At 31.9% G+C, this 17,752-nt stretch overlaps 1 protein-coding gene across 3 annotated transcripts in view; it reads right to left on the reverse strand.

Moving 5' to 3' along the window:
• LOC136989914 (solute carrier family 12 member 6-like) overlaps nucleotides 1-17,752 on the reverse strand; it is a 149,531-nt gene that overhangs the window by 6,449 nt on the left and 125,330 nt on the right. For all 3 annotated transcript variants that reach the window (XM_067288228.1, XM_067288220.1, XM_067288236.1), the window contains 2 exons: nucleotides 10,891-10,979; nucleotides 2,129-2,235 (listed from right to left, as the gene is read on the reverse strand). In XM_067288228.1, coding sequence (XP_067144329.1) covers nucleotides 2,129-2,235; nucleotides 10,891-10,979 — 196 coding nt within the window. The remainder of the gene's footprint in view (nucleotides 1-2,128; nucleotides 2,236-10,890; nucleotides 10,980-17,752) is intronic.

Genomic DNA, 17,752 nt, shown 5'->3' on the forward strand with positions numbered 1-17,752 from the left:
GGATCAGGGGCCATACAGGGGTGAAAGGGAACTCTTTGGCGGACTCCCTCGTAAAGCAAGCTGCTGCTTCCTCTGCCACCCTCACCTACTGGAAAGCCTCAGACATCGCTATTAAAACCACGATTCACAGTACCGCCATCCAGTTGTGGCAACGCGAGTGGGAAGACGGAGACTCCGGAAGAGCGACCTACCAATACTTTCCAAACATCTCGTCCAGACTTCAAAACAAGAACTTCTGTGCCAACTTCCATAACACACAGCTCCTGACAGATCATGGAAATTTCCGGCAATATCTACATTGATTTGCACTTAGGGAACATCCCTATTGTGACTGTGATGACATCTCCTTACAGAATGCCACTCACTTGATCTTTGACTGCACCAAACATGACAATCACCGGATTAATCTGGAAAGAGTAACGCTAAAAAAATGCTTCAATTGGCCCTGTCCACCACAAGCTCTCGTGGAAGATCCGGATATTTTTGCAGCCCTAGAAAAATTCATCCGTGCTACCGGCACACTGGACCCTACCTTTAACTAGTTCGTCCTACTGTTATTGGACCCTTTGTATGTTTATTACTGTATTAATGCACCCATTACGCCTTATTTAGTTTTTTCCTTGTCATCTTTTTTTTCAACTTGTAACTTATGTATTTATTGTATATATTTTGTATATTATCTTTTGTTTGGTTAATAAATGCGATACAGGCGCTGATGAGTCTTCCTACTTCACCATCTATCCTATCTTACTTTTTATTCACCTCCCGCCTTCCTCAACTCTTCTCATCTTTCCTATCCCCCTTTCACACCCAGGCAATACCTATGAGTAGTCCTGGGTCTTCATCCTCTTTGTGCTACTGCTACTGCTATTATAAGAATATTGCGTTTATTTTTCTATGGAAAAAACGAAATTACTTTCTGAACAACCCAATATTTAACTTGAAATACTAGTCACAATTATCTGTTTGTGTTCTTTGCAATCATTTGAATGATGATTCAAACTACTATTTGCTTGTTGTTTTCTCCTCTGACTTGTTTATCTTTCAAAATTTTTCAATTTATTACAACTTTACATTTTTAGAAATGACTTATATCAGTGTTTCTCAACCTGTGGACCAATGACTTATGGGAGAGGTGGTGCACAGGCAGACTTAATAAAGATTGAAACTGTTCAGAACAGATTCACTTTTAATAATTTGCTTCCAATTTAATTAGTTACGTTTCCATACTGCATGTAATTAAAAGTTGCTTTTAGATTCATTATGTTAAAAATGGCACAGTCTATCCCAAATGTTGATAATTAAAAAAAATTAGGCTTACATAATTCAGTGATCTGTAGAATTTTTTCAGGCATTTTACTGGTCCTTGGGCTTTAAAATGTTGAGAGACACTGCCTTAAACAAAACCTAACAGTTTAATATATTGAGAAAGGGTTATTATTTGTGGAAAATTAATAATTAACTCAGATAAAAATGTATTTAAATTATCTATCCGTTCAAAGTCTCAGAAAAGTAACTGTTTTCAACACTGTTTTCAATAGTTAATATGAAAACTTTACATCACTGATCAAAATGGTGGAGCATTAGCAATAGGGCTGTGCAAAGGTACAAGTAATCCAAATAGTCACTTAGGATGCCAAAATTAGGTTTGAAAATTACTTTGTACCAAAGTTGAAAAAAAATACAGAAAATATATAAAGTTTTAGCTTTTTTTTTTTCTGTGGTTTTAAAGTGTTTTAAACTGCTTAAAACACATGACTTATTACATGCGACTTTGAAATAAATCCAATTAAATTTTTGTTTGCATCATCTTTCAACTCTTCAACTGTTTATTGATTTAAGAAATCAATTGATATTCTTACAATTTCTGATAGGTTAACTAAGATATCTGTAGAAATTTTTGAATTTCTTTGCATTTATTATCATATTAAATCAAATTACATATTAAAACATTTGAATGTAATTAAACTAGTAAATTTTTGTTTATTGATTGAAATTTGAAATTTTTGTAATAAAGCCTAATACAATGTTTCAATGAAATTTAACTATAAATATTTTCATTATATATTAAATTGCATTTATAAAATACAGAAAACATCAGCATAAAAATTAATATTTAATCAAATACCTAAAAGAACCTTCCAAGACTTTTCATCAGCTGTTTGTCTCCATCCATAGGGCCAACCAATAATAACTGTATTATGTTTCAAACCACCAAGACCAGCAGTTTGAACTCTAGATAAATGACAAAAAAAAAAAAAAACATAAATAATGTACAAAGTCTCTAAATGCTCATAGTTTATATATTATTAAAGAATTTTTAAATTATAAATATAATTAATTTCTTTCATTTATAATACAGTTCACAATTCCTGAATTGTAACAGGGGTGCCTGTACATTGGGGCATGTGTCCCCCTTTGTTGTTCGATTGCCCTTTCCTTAATCTCTAAGGGAGCTTTAAGGTTTCATTTTATTTGTAAATTAGTTACTTATTTTTATCACAAAAAACTTTCTTACTGATGATAAAATTAAAACAAAACTATTTGTTATTAACCGAAAATTTGTTCTAACAGGTTGTGATTGGTCAAGTACTGAGGTACCACTGTATTTGATTAACACAATTTTGATATACATGATAGCATCGAGGGATTAATTAACTGCATTAATCAAGGGATACGCGCGCGCGCGGGTGTGTGTGTGGTGTGTGTGTGTGTGTGGTGTGTGTAGTGTATGTATGTAATATATATATATGGAGAGCGGAATCCCATGAGGTGCCATCTGCTGACAAGACTTGAAGAGAGTAGCCAGACGACAATTAAAAAAAAAAGACGGGAAAAAGATGGAAGACGAGTCCAGACGGGACTTTTTCTCCTTTACTAAGATGAGACGATTTACATTTAATGTTCAATGTTTACGTTGTTAAGTGTAATGTCTAGTTTGCAATTAAATGTTAGTTCAGTAAGCAATTAAGTGTTTTTATTGGACAAGACAAAATGAAAGTCCTACATATATATAAAATCACACAGGTATTCCTTATATATATATATATATATATCTCAGGTATCTGTTTGACATCTTATGAATTTAAAAAGTACCTTCCCACCAAAGAGGCCTTAATACAAAACTTAATACTTTTCTTTTCAGATCAATGAAACCTTTGCCAGAAAAAAAAATACAACTGGGGATGCTTAATGACAGACACCCAAATAACCATGTTTGGTGCTTACTGTCAGGAAACACATAAGCTGATGTATTGGCATGTAAGTAAATGTTTGTTTTGTTTTGAATTTTCAATTAGCTTCCACTGTTGTATGTTTAGCAGAATGGAACACTTTTGACCTCTTGCTCCTATAATATCAACTATGTAATTTGTGAACAAAATCTTGCATGCGATGATCTTGCAGGTAACCCTGATCTCCACAGCACAACCAATTGGCAATCTCATGGATGTAAGTGCAAGAGCATCATCTCTGTCTGATGATTGGTAATTGGCCAATTGTATCGCCACTGTGTGCAATGATTTGTATTTGAATTGGATACTGGTAACTTTGTTGGTACTGGTGCAGCATTACATCTTAATGGCAGATGACTGAGTACAATCAATTTCGAAGTTTCTCAATGAGCATTTTTATTGGTTCTACATAATAAATTGACCCAATATGCAATGATCAGAAACATCATGCATGCAATTTTATGAGAAAGATGAATGGAAATCATGAGTAATATCATAATGCATGTCTCAGCAGCATTAGACAACATACTGCTCGGCAAAGAAAACACTCTTGTATGTTGCACAAGTGCAAGCACACTGCATGCAATGATTTGCAAATCCTGGTGCAATTGTGGTCATATGTAGAACAGAATTGAAGGATTTTTTGATGTTTTGCATTGTATTTTCTTGTATTCTTTCAGGTGGAGAACAAGAACAGACAAGTTCTTTGGCAGGACATGCTTAGATACATTGCTCCAGGAACAACTATAGTTTCCAACAGTGCATCCCAATATCGAGGTTATATGGCTTTACAACCTTCTTTTGAGAAACCCAAGCCACCATAGTTAATGAGCCAAGGGAGGTAAGGAACAGCTGCAATGTGTTAACAGAATCAAATAAAGAAGCATTACTGAAAATCTAATTTTTTTTTCTGTGCAGATTTGTTGACATTGATGATCTCAAAGCCCATGCTCAAAAATCCAGAATCAAACTTAATGGCTAAATGGTCCATGATGTTGTCATGAATGAGCAGGAGTAAGCAAGTTAATAGAAGGTGCTTCAGACAGGAATCACATTCTATGTCTAAAGAACGTGATTCGTGCCAGAAGCACTAACACCATCAGCATAACTCAAGCATTTTCTCGAGAACATCACAGCTATCTAACTAGGCTCCGGTTAAAAGTGCTTCCAATTCTTCAAGATTGGAATGCTTATTGACTATCTGTCATTCAATAAGTCCTATTTCAATGTTGTCATGCATGAGGATAATGATGATGAACAGCAGGGAGAGGATGACCACCACCTAGTGAGTGCAGTTTGTGTATAGTGCATGTAACCAATGGAAACTTGAAAATGTAAAATGTAGATTAAATGATTTTTCAAGCAATATTAAGCACCTTTGTCGTCGATCCTAGAAAGTTGGGGCCAATGGCTTCACCCTATTCTCTACTGAACATCCAGAAGAGACCAAGTGTTGCTAAGTAGCCAGAAGACATTGTGAAAGACATGGGAAGACATTTTCAAAGGTAAGTGTACAGTATTTTTTTTAACCTCATGTATTTTAAATATCAATGTTCCTACATCAGTACTTAAAATTCATAAGGCACGGTAAAGATAGCTTTAAAGTGTGACACTGGCAAATCAATTCACATGGCTGAACTTGAATCAGTGAAACTTAGCTTAAATGGCTGACTGCTGTAATATTGGACATTTCTTCAATTTTTACCGATGAACATTGTTAGAATATCTTACCAGGCTGTTTATTAAACACACAGTAGACAAGGGCGTCGCCAGAGGGGGGGCAGAGGGGCAGTTGCCCCTCCCTAGACATGCGAAAAAAATTATTTAAATGCTAAGTCATTTATTGCCCGATTTATAATTCCCGCGCGATGCGACCTGAAACGCACACCTATGCGTGTTTATGTTGAATGTAAAAACGATGCCATGCATTTGTAATAAATATAATTTTTTTAAATCATAAAGTGACATATCTTTTCTATAATAAAGTTATCTATTGGACTGCGTTATTTTCATGAGAAAAACAACAAAGTCCAAGAAGTGTTTGTTGGATTTGTTGAGCTAAAAGGTCTGGATGCGAAATCTATCGCACAAACCATTGATGAATTTTTGACAAAAGAAGAACTTATTCCAGTAAAATGCGTTGGATTAGGATTTGATGGTTGTTCGACAATGTCCGGAAAAGAAAGTGGTGTACAAGCAATCTTACGCAAAAAATACACTAAAGCTTTGTTCTTTCATTGTTCTTTGAACAAACTAAATCTAGTAATCAATGATCTCAATGCTCTGCCTGAAATTCAGAACACCATAGGAACCACGAAAGACATTGTTTCATTTTTTCGGGAATCAATTTTGAGGAGGAAGTTAATACCTAATATTTCCACGCTCTGCGAAACAAGGTGGAGTGAGAAACATAAAACCATCAGAGTTTTTAAGGATAATTTTCAATTTTCACTGGAGGAGGACATGACATCAGTGCCGCACATTTTTGGAAGACAAAGTTATCGAAGCAACCATCCAGCAAGAAGTCCTTCAGAATACTGGAAAAGGTCTTTAATAATACCATACCTGGACATTATTAATTCTCTTAAAGGACGATTTGTAAAAGAAAATACTCCATCATTCGCATTATCTAAATTACACCCAGCGCAATTGCAAACCATGTCCATGGAAAGTCTCACAAAAGCTTGCCAAACTTTCTCTCAATATTACGATTTACCAAACATAAAATACGAAATTGAACTGTGGCAACAATTGTGGCAGGATAAACCCAATGTAACTGAGCTGGCCTGGCCGTTGTGGATGTTCTAAAAGAAACGAAAACTTTCTTTCCCGAAACGAGTAAAGCGCTAAAAATTTTGATTACTCTACCGTGCACAATGTGTACTGTAGTTTGCCCCGTCCCTCACCACCCGGTCGCCCCATTATGGGCCTGGCCAAACCCATAATGGGCCTACTAAAAAAGGCCTTCTTAATACCCACAGGGCAGAAAGAGTTAAAAAAAAAAAAAAACATGTACTGTAGAGCGATCCTTTAGCACAGTGTTTCTCAATCTTTTTGGACCGCGACCCCCCTTCTGCACTTAAAAATTTCAAAGGACCCCCGAAGAATAAGTATGTGTCAAAAAACATCCCGGAGGGAAGGGGTTAGGCTTGTATTTAAATATTTATATTATTTTTATTATTTATATGTGCAATTTATTTAAGTAAAAATTATTTTATATATTTTTTATTTCTATTACAGTATTTCTAAACATGAATCCATAGTAAATTTATAAAATATTTGAAAAAATTGATCTGGCATCAATTTTTCAGCGACCCCCCAAATATTTTTCGCGACCCCCACTTTGAGAATCACTGCTTTAGCAGTCTGAGACGGATGAAAAACTGGCTAAGAAGTACCATGGTGGAAAGTCGCCTCAATGGTCTTGCAATGATGAGTATCCATAGAAAGATCATCTATGAGAACATAAAGGATTTTAATAATAAAGTAGTAGAAAAATTCACCAAAAACCCAAGAAGATTATGTTTTAATTAAAATAATCTTCTTAAGCTTCTTAAAATTTATGAATCGTTTTTATTTTACCTACATACAATTCATATCCTCTATCAATTTATATCATCTTGCCCCCCCCTCTGGCCCATTGGCTGGCGACGCCCTTGACAGTAGACTTAATGCAGCATGTGGCACATTTCCAATTGCATCCTGTAAATACTTGGTGCAATGTTGTTTTTGTGTTTTATGAGCTTTTAGTTGTCTCTAGTAAAGTGAAAAACAGTTGATTTTTTGAACCGTTTTGAGAACTAAGGTAAATTTTCACTTTTAAATTTACCCCTTTTTTGAGGGTCTTCAATATTCTAGATTGGAAGATTTTGGGAATATATCCTGCAAAGGTTAAATATAAATTAGTTCCTTTGGTTTTTTTACTCCTGTTGGCAAGGTCTACAAAGCTGATAAGGTCCCAACCAGGTCATTCGAAATTGCATTTGTACTTAAATTTGGATAAACAAGAATGAATTTTATAAACACTTATGGTCTGCAAGGTAACAATAATTTTTATTTATAGTTAAATTTAACTATAAATAACAACCAAGTTTTGTTATGCTAAATCTCAACAACAATCTAAACCCTTCCCAGATTACTAGCTAATTTATATAATTGTGTTAGTTTATTGGAATTACATATGACAAAACTATCAAAATTATAAGTAGTTTTATAAATAAATGAATATTTATAATTAAAAATTATTTGTGAAAACAAAGTAAAATCTTTTGAATTTGTAAAACTTTACATAAAGTAGTATGATGATGAAAAAATTAACATGATGTCAATAATTTTTATAACTGACTTGCTTAAAGAATTACAATGATGATGATGTAATTGATAAAATTTTGCTACAGTTAGAAAACTGTATATTGAACAGTCCACATATTGCTCGTAGGTCTCACTTTTACTTGATATTGATGTCCATAAAACATAATGTTTAGGTTATATTCATCCGTTGTAAAAAAAAAGTTTTCTAAAAGATTAATTTGTTTTTCAAAATTTTAATTGTTATTTAAATGCATCATATTTTCAGAATTATTTAGTTACATTACTAATGTGAAAAAATAATAAAATTATCATTGATTTTTGTTTAAAATAACATAATATCAATATTTTCCAATGAAGTTATTCTGTTGTCATAAAGTCATTTGCAAAAATGGCATCTTTTTCATATTTCAAGAAGTAAATTAAAGCAATTGCATTTTCAAGGAAAGAAAATTGTGCTTAATGTTTAATGGGAAATTAGTAGATGCACATCTAAACAAATCAATCAGTGAAATTGTCAATGTAACTATCAGCTGAACTATCAGCTAATTAGCTGAACTAGCTGTTGAAATGCCAGTAATAGCTGTAACTATCAGCTATTACTGGCATTTCAACAAGTATGATCTTCAGGTTAAAGAAGGAATTGTAAGGAAAAGGCAATTTATTATCACCAAAAATGATAATAAAGTGAAGTGGAATTAGTTTTCATTTAACCAGATATTTGATGATTTTTTAGAATGGCAATTTGGACGAAACTTTATAAGTATCTTTTTTGTATGGAGTATCCTAACTTAAATTGCTTGTTAATAGATGTAAATGGTGACAATAAATTACAAATATTATCATGAACAACATTGCATAGTCTTTTGCATGACATAGAATTTATTTATAAAAATGTAAATGAAAATTTCCTACTGACCAAACAAGATATTATTGTATGGTGGCATAAATATTTATAAAACCAAATCATCTTGCAGACAAAACTGGACAGTATATTTCTTGGACGAAACATGGTGTAATGCCAGCCAATGTTTACACTGTGCTTGGTACAATAAAACAGTAACTCTGGCATGAGATGCTTTTTTCAAGGCATTTTTATGGGATTAAAAATATCTAAAGGAAATAAAGAATGTCTTTATTTAAGACTTTGCATGCTGGAAATGAACACAATTTTATTGAAAGTGTCTCATGCATTCTTAAATAAAAAAATACGAGATAATATGAAAAACTGAATGGGAAATATTTTGAAGCATTACTTTGTGACTTTTAGCCTAAACTTAATCCTTCCAATATCATAATTTTAGATAGTACAGCTACACGTGTTTGTGTTTTAAACCAGTTGCTGGTGTTGGTAGGCTGCTGGTTGCATGTGTGGGTTTTTTGACATTTTTGTCAGTTATGACATTGGATATACATGTCCTCTCTCAAACCTGAGGGTTTTAAACTGCTTTAAATTTCATTAACATTAGAAGCATCTCACTATTCTGTGTTTTCATGTTCAAGCCAAAACCCTAAAACTTACATCACAAAGCTTGGTTTCATTTTCCCAGAAAATACATAATTCATTAAATTGGGAAATGAGTTTTTGTCGTCATTATACAAAGATCTACTGACTCAAACATGCTGTCAGAAATCAAAAATTTTCCATAATTATTAAGCAAGCTTGTCATTGTTGAAGTAAGCAAAAACAAAGTCAAAAGAATCTATCTTTTTTAGCTGTAAATATTCATGTTTGATTTCATGTATGAATAAATTATTTTCAAATATTACTGACTACTTTATTGAATACTGATAAAATAATAATAGGGTGCATTTAAATAGAAAATTTGTATTATTAGATAATAATAATATCATTTTAGCTCAGGCACACTTAAAATGTATTTTTTCTGAAGTTATGGACTCCTTCAAGATTAAATTCAAACCATTGCTACAGAAATTCACAGAGTCAACCCATTTATTTCAGATTAAATGTTTTTTGAAATGTTTTCATCTCCATCAAATCAAACACTTAACAGAAGAGAATGCAGAACGGGTTAAAACTTTTTCACTTGCATGTAATGTATTTGATCATTAATGACATTTAGCCTTAAAATGTTGTTTAATGATAAAAATAAAAAAGCCATTATTTATTGTAGCATCATTACAATGCTCTCAATTTTATTAGTGTCTTGTCACTGTACTGTACATCATACTTTTCCTGTTTACAATGTAATTGTTAGAATTGTGTTGAGGTGATTTTTACCTCATGCTGTCAATTTAATTTTGTTTTGTGGCTTTCACTTTTAGGACAATAATGGAAGAAACTGGAGGTGCGACTTCAAGTAATGGCACTGTTGATACGTTGATACCAATCGTTACGGGATTTATAGGTATGATCCCTTGCTTCTCCAATTCCCCTGGGGACACCTTGAACATTCAGAGATTCTTTCAGACCATTGAAACTGTAGCTGAACTAGCAAGATGGGAAGAAAAGGTAAAATTAACTGTCTTACAAGCGAGATTAAAAGGCGAGCCTTTATCCGTATTCTTTGATTTAAAGAAACAAGGACAATCAAGTTTTGTTAGAGTTAAAGAAGGATTAATCAGATGCTTTGATAGGCAGAAAGAGTTCTCGGATTCATTTGAGCAGGTGTTAACTATAACACAAAAGGGAAGTGAGTGGGTTTGTGAATATGCGATTAGATTTAAAACTCTATTCGCTTGTGCTGTGGCTCGTAATTTAAATTTGGTCACTTTAAGTGATAATACTGTCAAAGATTGTTTTGGAAAGGGACTAAATGCATCAATTAGTAGACAAGTTCTACAGAGGAAACCAAGCACCCTTGATCAATGTATAGAGATAGCTGAGGAAGAGGAGGAGGTTGTGAGGATGTGCAGCCAAAAGGGGAATAACCATGTCTTTATGAATTACGAATGTGAACCAGATAAAAAAAAAGGAGAACTCGAACAAATTGATTGCCTAAACAACATGGAAAAACAAATTCAGACCTTTTGTGAGTCGATTACATCATTATCGGAATTTGTTAAGAAAAATAATTCTTATAAAAATAGAACACAGGAACATAAATACGTTGCATGTGGGAAAATTGGACAAACCAAAGTTTTCAATTTCATAAGTATGTTTGTTTGTACATATTTATCTTTGTTTACTGAATTCATTCTATAATGTAATGTGAATCAACTAATTCATTTTCAATAGTAAACTAGTATATTGATGCTTTGATTTTTTCATATTGCATGTAAAACTCTATTTTAAATTTGTGTACAAAATATCATAATTTTTACAATTATTTATTATTATTATTATTATTTTACAACATATTGAATAATAAATAATAAAACAACATACATGTGGCATAATCCTTCAGATACATTATTTGCAACTAATACATCAGCAAATCCTTTCACTTTTTCTTCTACCATCACATTTTTCAGAGTCTGAAAGTAATTGAAACAAGGATGTGGATAGTTCATATCTTAATATTTAACAAAGAAAAACATTTTTAAAATGGAGTATGGAATTTACATAAATATTTAGGTTTTTGACTATACACAAAAATATATATTTTCATATAAAAACCTTGAATATAAAATTTTACTAGTATTATATATCATGCATTGTATACATTATTAAAACATTTAGATATCTGATCATTTTGATAAACTTTTGATATACTGCACTACAATAACAATAATCAATATCTCCAATCTGTTAGCATTAATTTGATTTCTGAATCCAATTAATTATGAGCTATTATTGATATTTATTGTGCATCCTCACAATGCTGGGCTGCAATTTTTCATCATCTTTTAATTAAAAACAACCATGTAACTTCCAGTTGAGACCAGAAGTTTGTACACAGTTAATCGGGGTTTACAGTTCCTAAACTTTCTGTATCTGGTCTCAATTTTCATCTATCTAACTCCATTCTCTAGATTAACAAAGGATAGACAGACAGTGGAAATGTACAGGTCTGCAATTTGAAAATTGCAGCCAATAAACTGATTTATTAAGTACAATTTAGATTTGAAAATAAATGAATAAATTCTATAATACTAATCAGCAAAGTCCTTGTGGACTAGATTTACTGTCTTCAAAACATAAAAATAAAAAAATCTCCTATATAACAACATTTAGACTATACATAAAAAATGAATAAGCATGAACAAATTAATAATTTAGAAATAATAAAATATAAAAAAACAATACAATAGATAGTAAACATTCCAAAAAGTTTGAAATGTGATAAGTAGTAGTCAATTTTAGTAGTCTTGCCCCTGTACATTATACTTTCCTGTTACAATTGAGTTGTCCAATCATCTATCTAATGCCATTTGGGAGAAAATTTTTGAATTGAAATAACTTGATTTCAGGTCCAAAATGGGAATTTGTATATAATTAATTGGCACCTCCTGCCCCTACACTTTCTATATCAGGTCTCGACTTTCATCTAACTCTGTTCTCAAGGAATTAAGGAATGACAGTGGGAATTTGTAAATATACAATTTTTACTGATACAGCTCCGCATAACAGAGGGAAGGTATGGCAATTGGTCAAAGAATTATCTCTCTCCCAAGAGTTTTACAGTTTTGGACTCAGAATCTTGAAACATTAAAAAAAAAAAAATTCTGGAGTTTTCCTGTATGTATGGATGTTAGTGAGTGAGTGTGGGTGTCTGTGCATGTGTGGCACAATTTTGTTCACCCTCTTTGAAGCTTAATAATGCTATGCTTTTTGTTGAAAATTTCTGAAATTTTGCAGAGAAGATTGTTTATTAGGGGGTTGATGCTATTAAATTTTCATGCTTATAGATCAAGAGAGTGGAGAGAGAAAGGAGAGTCGTATGTCATATCTTGAATAGGGTTGGACTTAATAATGATTTTACTCATTATTACCATTTACAAGTTTTTTTTAATAAAACTTATTTAGTCTCAAAATTAAGTTTTTTGCCATTTTATAAGAATTAAAAATATAAAAGCTTTTTTAAACAAAATATTATAACAAATTGCACCACATGCTGGGAAAGTTAAGTAACTTGTTGCTGGATTTTTGAAAATTGCAACCCAATAACAATATAGATTTAGAGATTAATCTTTCTTTATGATAATTTTTGTCAAAGAACTATGATCTCATTGTAAATAATGTTTTCAATTGTTTAATATGTGCTTCTTGTCCTTAATTACTTATATTATGCTTGTGTCCACTGGACATTCTTGTTATACTGAGAGAAGAGAAACACACCATTTCCAATTAAGGTATATTTATTGTAACATAATCTTGTATGCCACTACAATTGAACATTTGCCTGAAATGCTTGATTATAGTGGCATACAAGATTACATTACAATAAATATATCTTAATTGGAAATGGTGTGTTTCTCTTCTCTCAGTATAACAAGAATGTCCAGTGGGCACAAGCATAATATTAATATAATGTTTTCAATTATTGAATAATGTAGAAACCTATAACTCAGTTTTCATATACATCATTCTTGTTTTCCAAGAAAATCAAATGCTTATATTAATGAAATGCTTTGTTAAATTTAGCATTGTATAAAAAAACATATAGAATTACTGTATTCACTCAAATGTAAGACTCATTTTTCAGATTTAGTATCTGAAAACAGAATGTGTAATTTGAAAATCATCTGAAAATCATTAAATGCAGTGTTTCTTCTTACCCATTTTAAAAGAGAAAAGGGAAAGGTCAGTGACCCAACTTTTGCCTATGGTCACTATTCAGTATTTTGCCTCCAGCACCCTCTGCCACCCACTTGTTTCTTTTTGTCCCTACTAGATTTACTCACCACTCACAGGGGGCAGCAGCACTCGCTTTGGGAACCACATAACATCATAATTATTGACCTTAAGTGCTGTGCATCTTATTTCTCTTTCACTAGTCACTGTGTCATTTTAATGATTTTTATTAGATCTATATTTGTAATAGAAAATATTTAACCCTTTCATTAGCAGGTTTTGTTTTTGTCTGGTAATGCCTAGCAGCAGGCCTTGCATGGCAAGTTAATCATTTCAAGGATATCAAGTACAAGAAATTCTTGGGAGGGCTGGTATTGCTAAAAATAGCAAGCATGAAAAATTCTCGTCTGAACCGATAAGAGAGTTAAGAGGTCAATTGAATTCAGTCTTGTTGGTCTATTATATTGTAATAACATCATAAGTGTTTGGATGAAAATCCCAGTAAAAGTTGTGCAGTGGTCTTTCAAAAAACAGGTTGAATTTTCAATGTTTCAAATGCATTGAGAATGATTACATGTGGGTATCGAATTCAAAGTCAATTCAGAAGAGCCCAATTTGGAAAGTGAACATTTTTCCAACTTTGATACTGCCAAAGACAATAATGTATAACTTACTTTACTTGCAATAAATTTATCAGGTTGTGTATTTTTTTCAAAAAAAAAATTCATGGGTTAACATGTAGAAATTAAGGTGCGTCTTAGATTTGATAGTGTCTTACATTCGAGTAAATAAGGCAAAGTTTTAAAAATGAAAAAGTGCCAGTAGAATTTGTAAAATAAGTATATGATTGATAATTTTTCCTAGGAAATGCATCAATATCTAATTGATGATTTTAATTGATTTAAACTATTATATTTACAACCGAGTTTTATTTTTAAAATTTTATTATAAATGAATATCTGATATATAGTTTTACTTTAAGGACTTGTCTTCCTATTTTTATAGTTTTGATTTACTGTACATGATAATTTTGGGGATGTATAGATTACCACCTATGGAATTTTGGGACTTTGAGTATATATCTGAACTGAGGGGACCAAGACAAGTTCAACAATACCCCACTTTTGGACCGGAGATGAAAAATAAAAAAGTTATACTTTTTTTCAGAAATTGCACGATGATTGGGAGTCACATCGCTCTCTCCGCTAAGCCTATTGCGTGTTTAACAGGCAGTCCAGCAAGTCAGCCATATATACCTTCAACAGAGGCAGATGTTGATCCACAAGCACACTGATTGTCTGCTGTTGGAGTTAAGTCCTTTTTGCACATCCTCGCGCTCCTCGACCTCGGGGCCTACAGCCCCTCAGCCACCGACACACTCGCTATCGCTCATGGTTGGCTAGTACTACGCGCCGCTTTCGCGGCTTGTCCAACAAACCTAACCTATCCCTCCAGGAGATGACTGTAGTCCGATGTCATTTATCGCAAGATGGCGATACTAGCAACTACAGTGCTGTCTACATGATAGCATTAAAAAGTATGATAACTTAAAAAGTATGTTGGCTTTCTTATTTTTTGTCTCTGGTCCAAAAGTAGGTACCATTGAACTCGTCTCAGTCCTGAGTTCAAATATATACTCAAAGACCCAAAATTCCATAGGTGGTAATCTATATTACAGCCATAATTTTAATGAATCTGTGCATTACATAAAATGAAAAATGGGGGAGCTTTGTAATGTACACTAGTGCTAATGACTTTTTTTACAAACTTTCTAACAGTGAATTTTACGGTTTGAATATGATTTGTTTAATCTTTTATGTTTATGTTTACTTCAGTTTTACTAATTTATTTAATTTTTATTTGTTAATATGCATGTTATAATTAATTGAAAGCATCGAATCTAATCCTGGTCCAATGTCCCATACAACTCCTCTTTCCCTTCCTTCAAAGTCATCTGTATCCTCAATTAGAAAACGACAAAGATTACCTAGTGAACCAGCTCTGAAATCTCACAGCTGGAATCTTTTTCTCTTTATTGGGTTCATTTACTACTGTACCTCAAAATTTGGTTTCTTTCTTAGAAGAGCAATTTGATGCCATCTTGACAAAACTCAAGGACTTAGCTACTAAATTTGAAAGGCTGGTTAATTTGCATAAAGACTTTCGTGAGACAATAGTCAATGTGGAGTAGAAGGTGGCAGAACTAACTAATTCAGCTGTACTTTCGACTTTTGAAACTTCTTATTTTTTTAAATTTATTGGATTCGTTCAATGAATGTAAGTGAAATATCATTATTGTGGAATTGCAAGGTAATTAACAGAAATTTTGAGTTTAGCTTCCAACATTTGGTCTTCTATTAAAAGATCCAACAGTGATATTATTTCCATGAAAACTTTTAATAAAATTTCAAAAAATAATTTGGAGTTAGTAGAACTTGATCTTGTTTCTGATTAAAAAACTGATTTATAGGAATTTGCATAATATTCAACAGAAAGACAAGTATTCCAGGGTCACAATTTTTGATGATTTACATTGGATATCAAAAATTTTGAGGAAAAATCTTGTTCCTTTTTACAGAGAGACTAAGGGAAAAAGTAAATCTGTGTTTGTGAGGGCTGACTGTTTAATAATGACAATTTCACTTTCGATTTATTGAAAAACAGATTGATGAAGATCAAACTATTTTTACTACCAAGGAAGCCGATAGATTGTTAAGTGGAGGAAAACTAGGAAATTTATCTGATGTTTCCTACTCAGAAGATTCTTTTAATTTAAAAGTTTCTCTTGGAACAGTCAAGGTTCATTAAATTCTAATTCTAATTGCTGATTTGATTTTCATTGGTTTTGTATTTTCATATCACGTTGTTGCTATAACATAAATATAGATGATATTTTCGATGATAACTTTTCTTTCATCTTTGGCTTCTCAATACTGATTTATTGAATTTTTAGCATATAAATCCAAAGGTCCTGGAAGGCCATGATGTTGATAATCTCTTGGAAGCTTGGTGAATTAGAAACTTGTTATCTTTCTAATAATTTTATTATTGCTAGACTTACATTTGACAAAGTTTTGTTTACTGATTGTTCTAAACTTTTGATTATTTTGGTTTATTCTTCCATAAATAATAATGAATCTTTGATTGAGCATCTTGGTAGATTATTACTTGCATATAAGAATAGTGATGATATTTTGATTCTTGGTAATGCTAATGCTTGAATTGCTTCTGAAATAGATACACTATATACTGGTCCTATTTAAATTTTTATAATATTAGAAACTCCAATGATAAGATTTTTAATTACAGAGGTAAGGATTATTTGAATTTTGTTAAATCTTTTGGCTTGATTTTTCTAAATGGTTGCCATGTTACTGATTTCCCAGCAAATTTTGCATTCATTTTCCCTTTTGAAGTATCTGTTATTGATATAATTATTATGAACTAAAAATTAGTTGATAATTTAATAGACTTTAAAATTTTGAATAAACTTAAACTGAAAAACAATAAAACTGGGAGATGATCAGAATTAATTCCCTTCTTCCTGCTGAAAGCCCGCTTGCAGAAGTTTGCCACTGTGTATAGAAACCTTCAAGTTTGGATAAGTATTTGTCTAATGTTGTTAAGAGACATGAAGATTTTATGTGCAGATTCTTTTTGGATTCTTTGTATTACTATTCATCCTTCATTGATATGATTCTTGAATCTGCAGCTCAAAGTGGTATGTTTATTAAATAGCAATATATGATTGTTCAAGGAATTTTGTGAAGTTTTGGTTTGATGCAGACTGTCTGCAACTGAAGAAATGTAAAAATCAGGCTTTACAGTCTTTTAGGAGATTAAGATCTAGACAACAGTTCATTATTTATTCTAAATTAAACAAAAAAATTTAAATATTTTTGTAAGGCTAAGAAGAATTTGTTTTGGACTAAAAGTTAATTTCCAGATGTCTCAAATTAAAAATTTGATGAATTTTGGAAATTTGTTCATACATTTATAATTAAAAAACCTGTATATAATATAATATCCCTATCACTGAATGGTCAGACTATTTGAAAGCTTTTTTTTTTATGGACCTCTTCTTGCTGTATTTTCTGATGTCATTGATAATAATGTGGATCTACTATTAGATGATTCTTTTTCCTTTGATGAATTTCTGTCTATTGTGTGTTCTCCAAAAAATAATAAAGTCCCTGGCTTGGATATTATTAAAGCTGAGATGATAAAATCTCTTCTGAATAATGTTTTAAATGTTTTGTTGTCTCTATAATAGTTTTAGAGTTAATTCTTCTTTCCCTTCAAAGTTGGAAGAGTATTTATTTTAAAATGATTTATAAGAAGGGCAGTCATTCAAGATCCTTTAAATTATCATCCAATATTGTTAATAAGTTTAATCAGAAAAATTTTCTCCTCATTAGTCAAGGTTCATTAAATTCTAATTCTAATTGCTGACTTGCTTGATCTTTACTGATTTTGTATTTTCATATCACATTGTTGCTATAACAGAAATGTA

Source organism: Centruroides vittatus, unplaced genomic scaffold (assembly GCF_030686945.1).
Source record: "Centruroides vittatus isolate TY-2023 unplaced genomic scaffold, ASM3068694v2 contig_1309, whole genome shotgun sequence".
NCBI lineage: Eukaryota > Metazoa > Arthropoda > Arachnida > Scorpiones > Buthidae > Centruroides > Centruroides vittatus.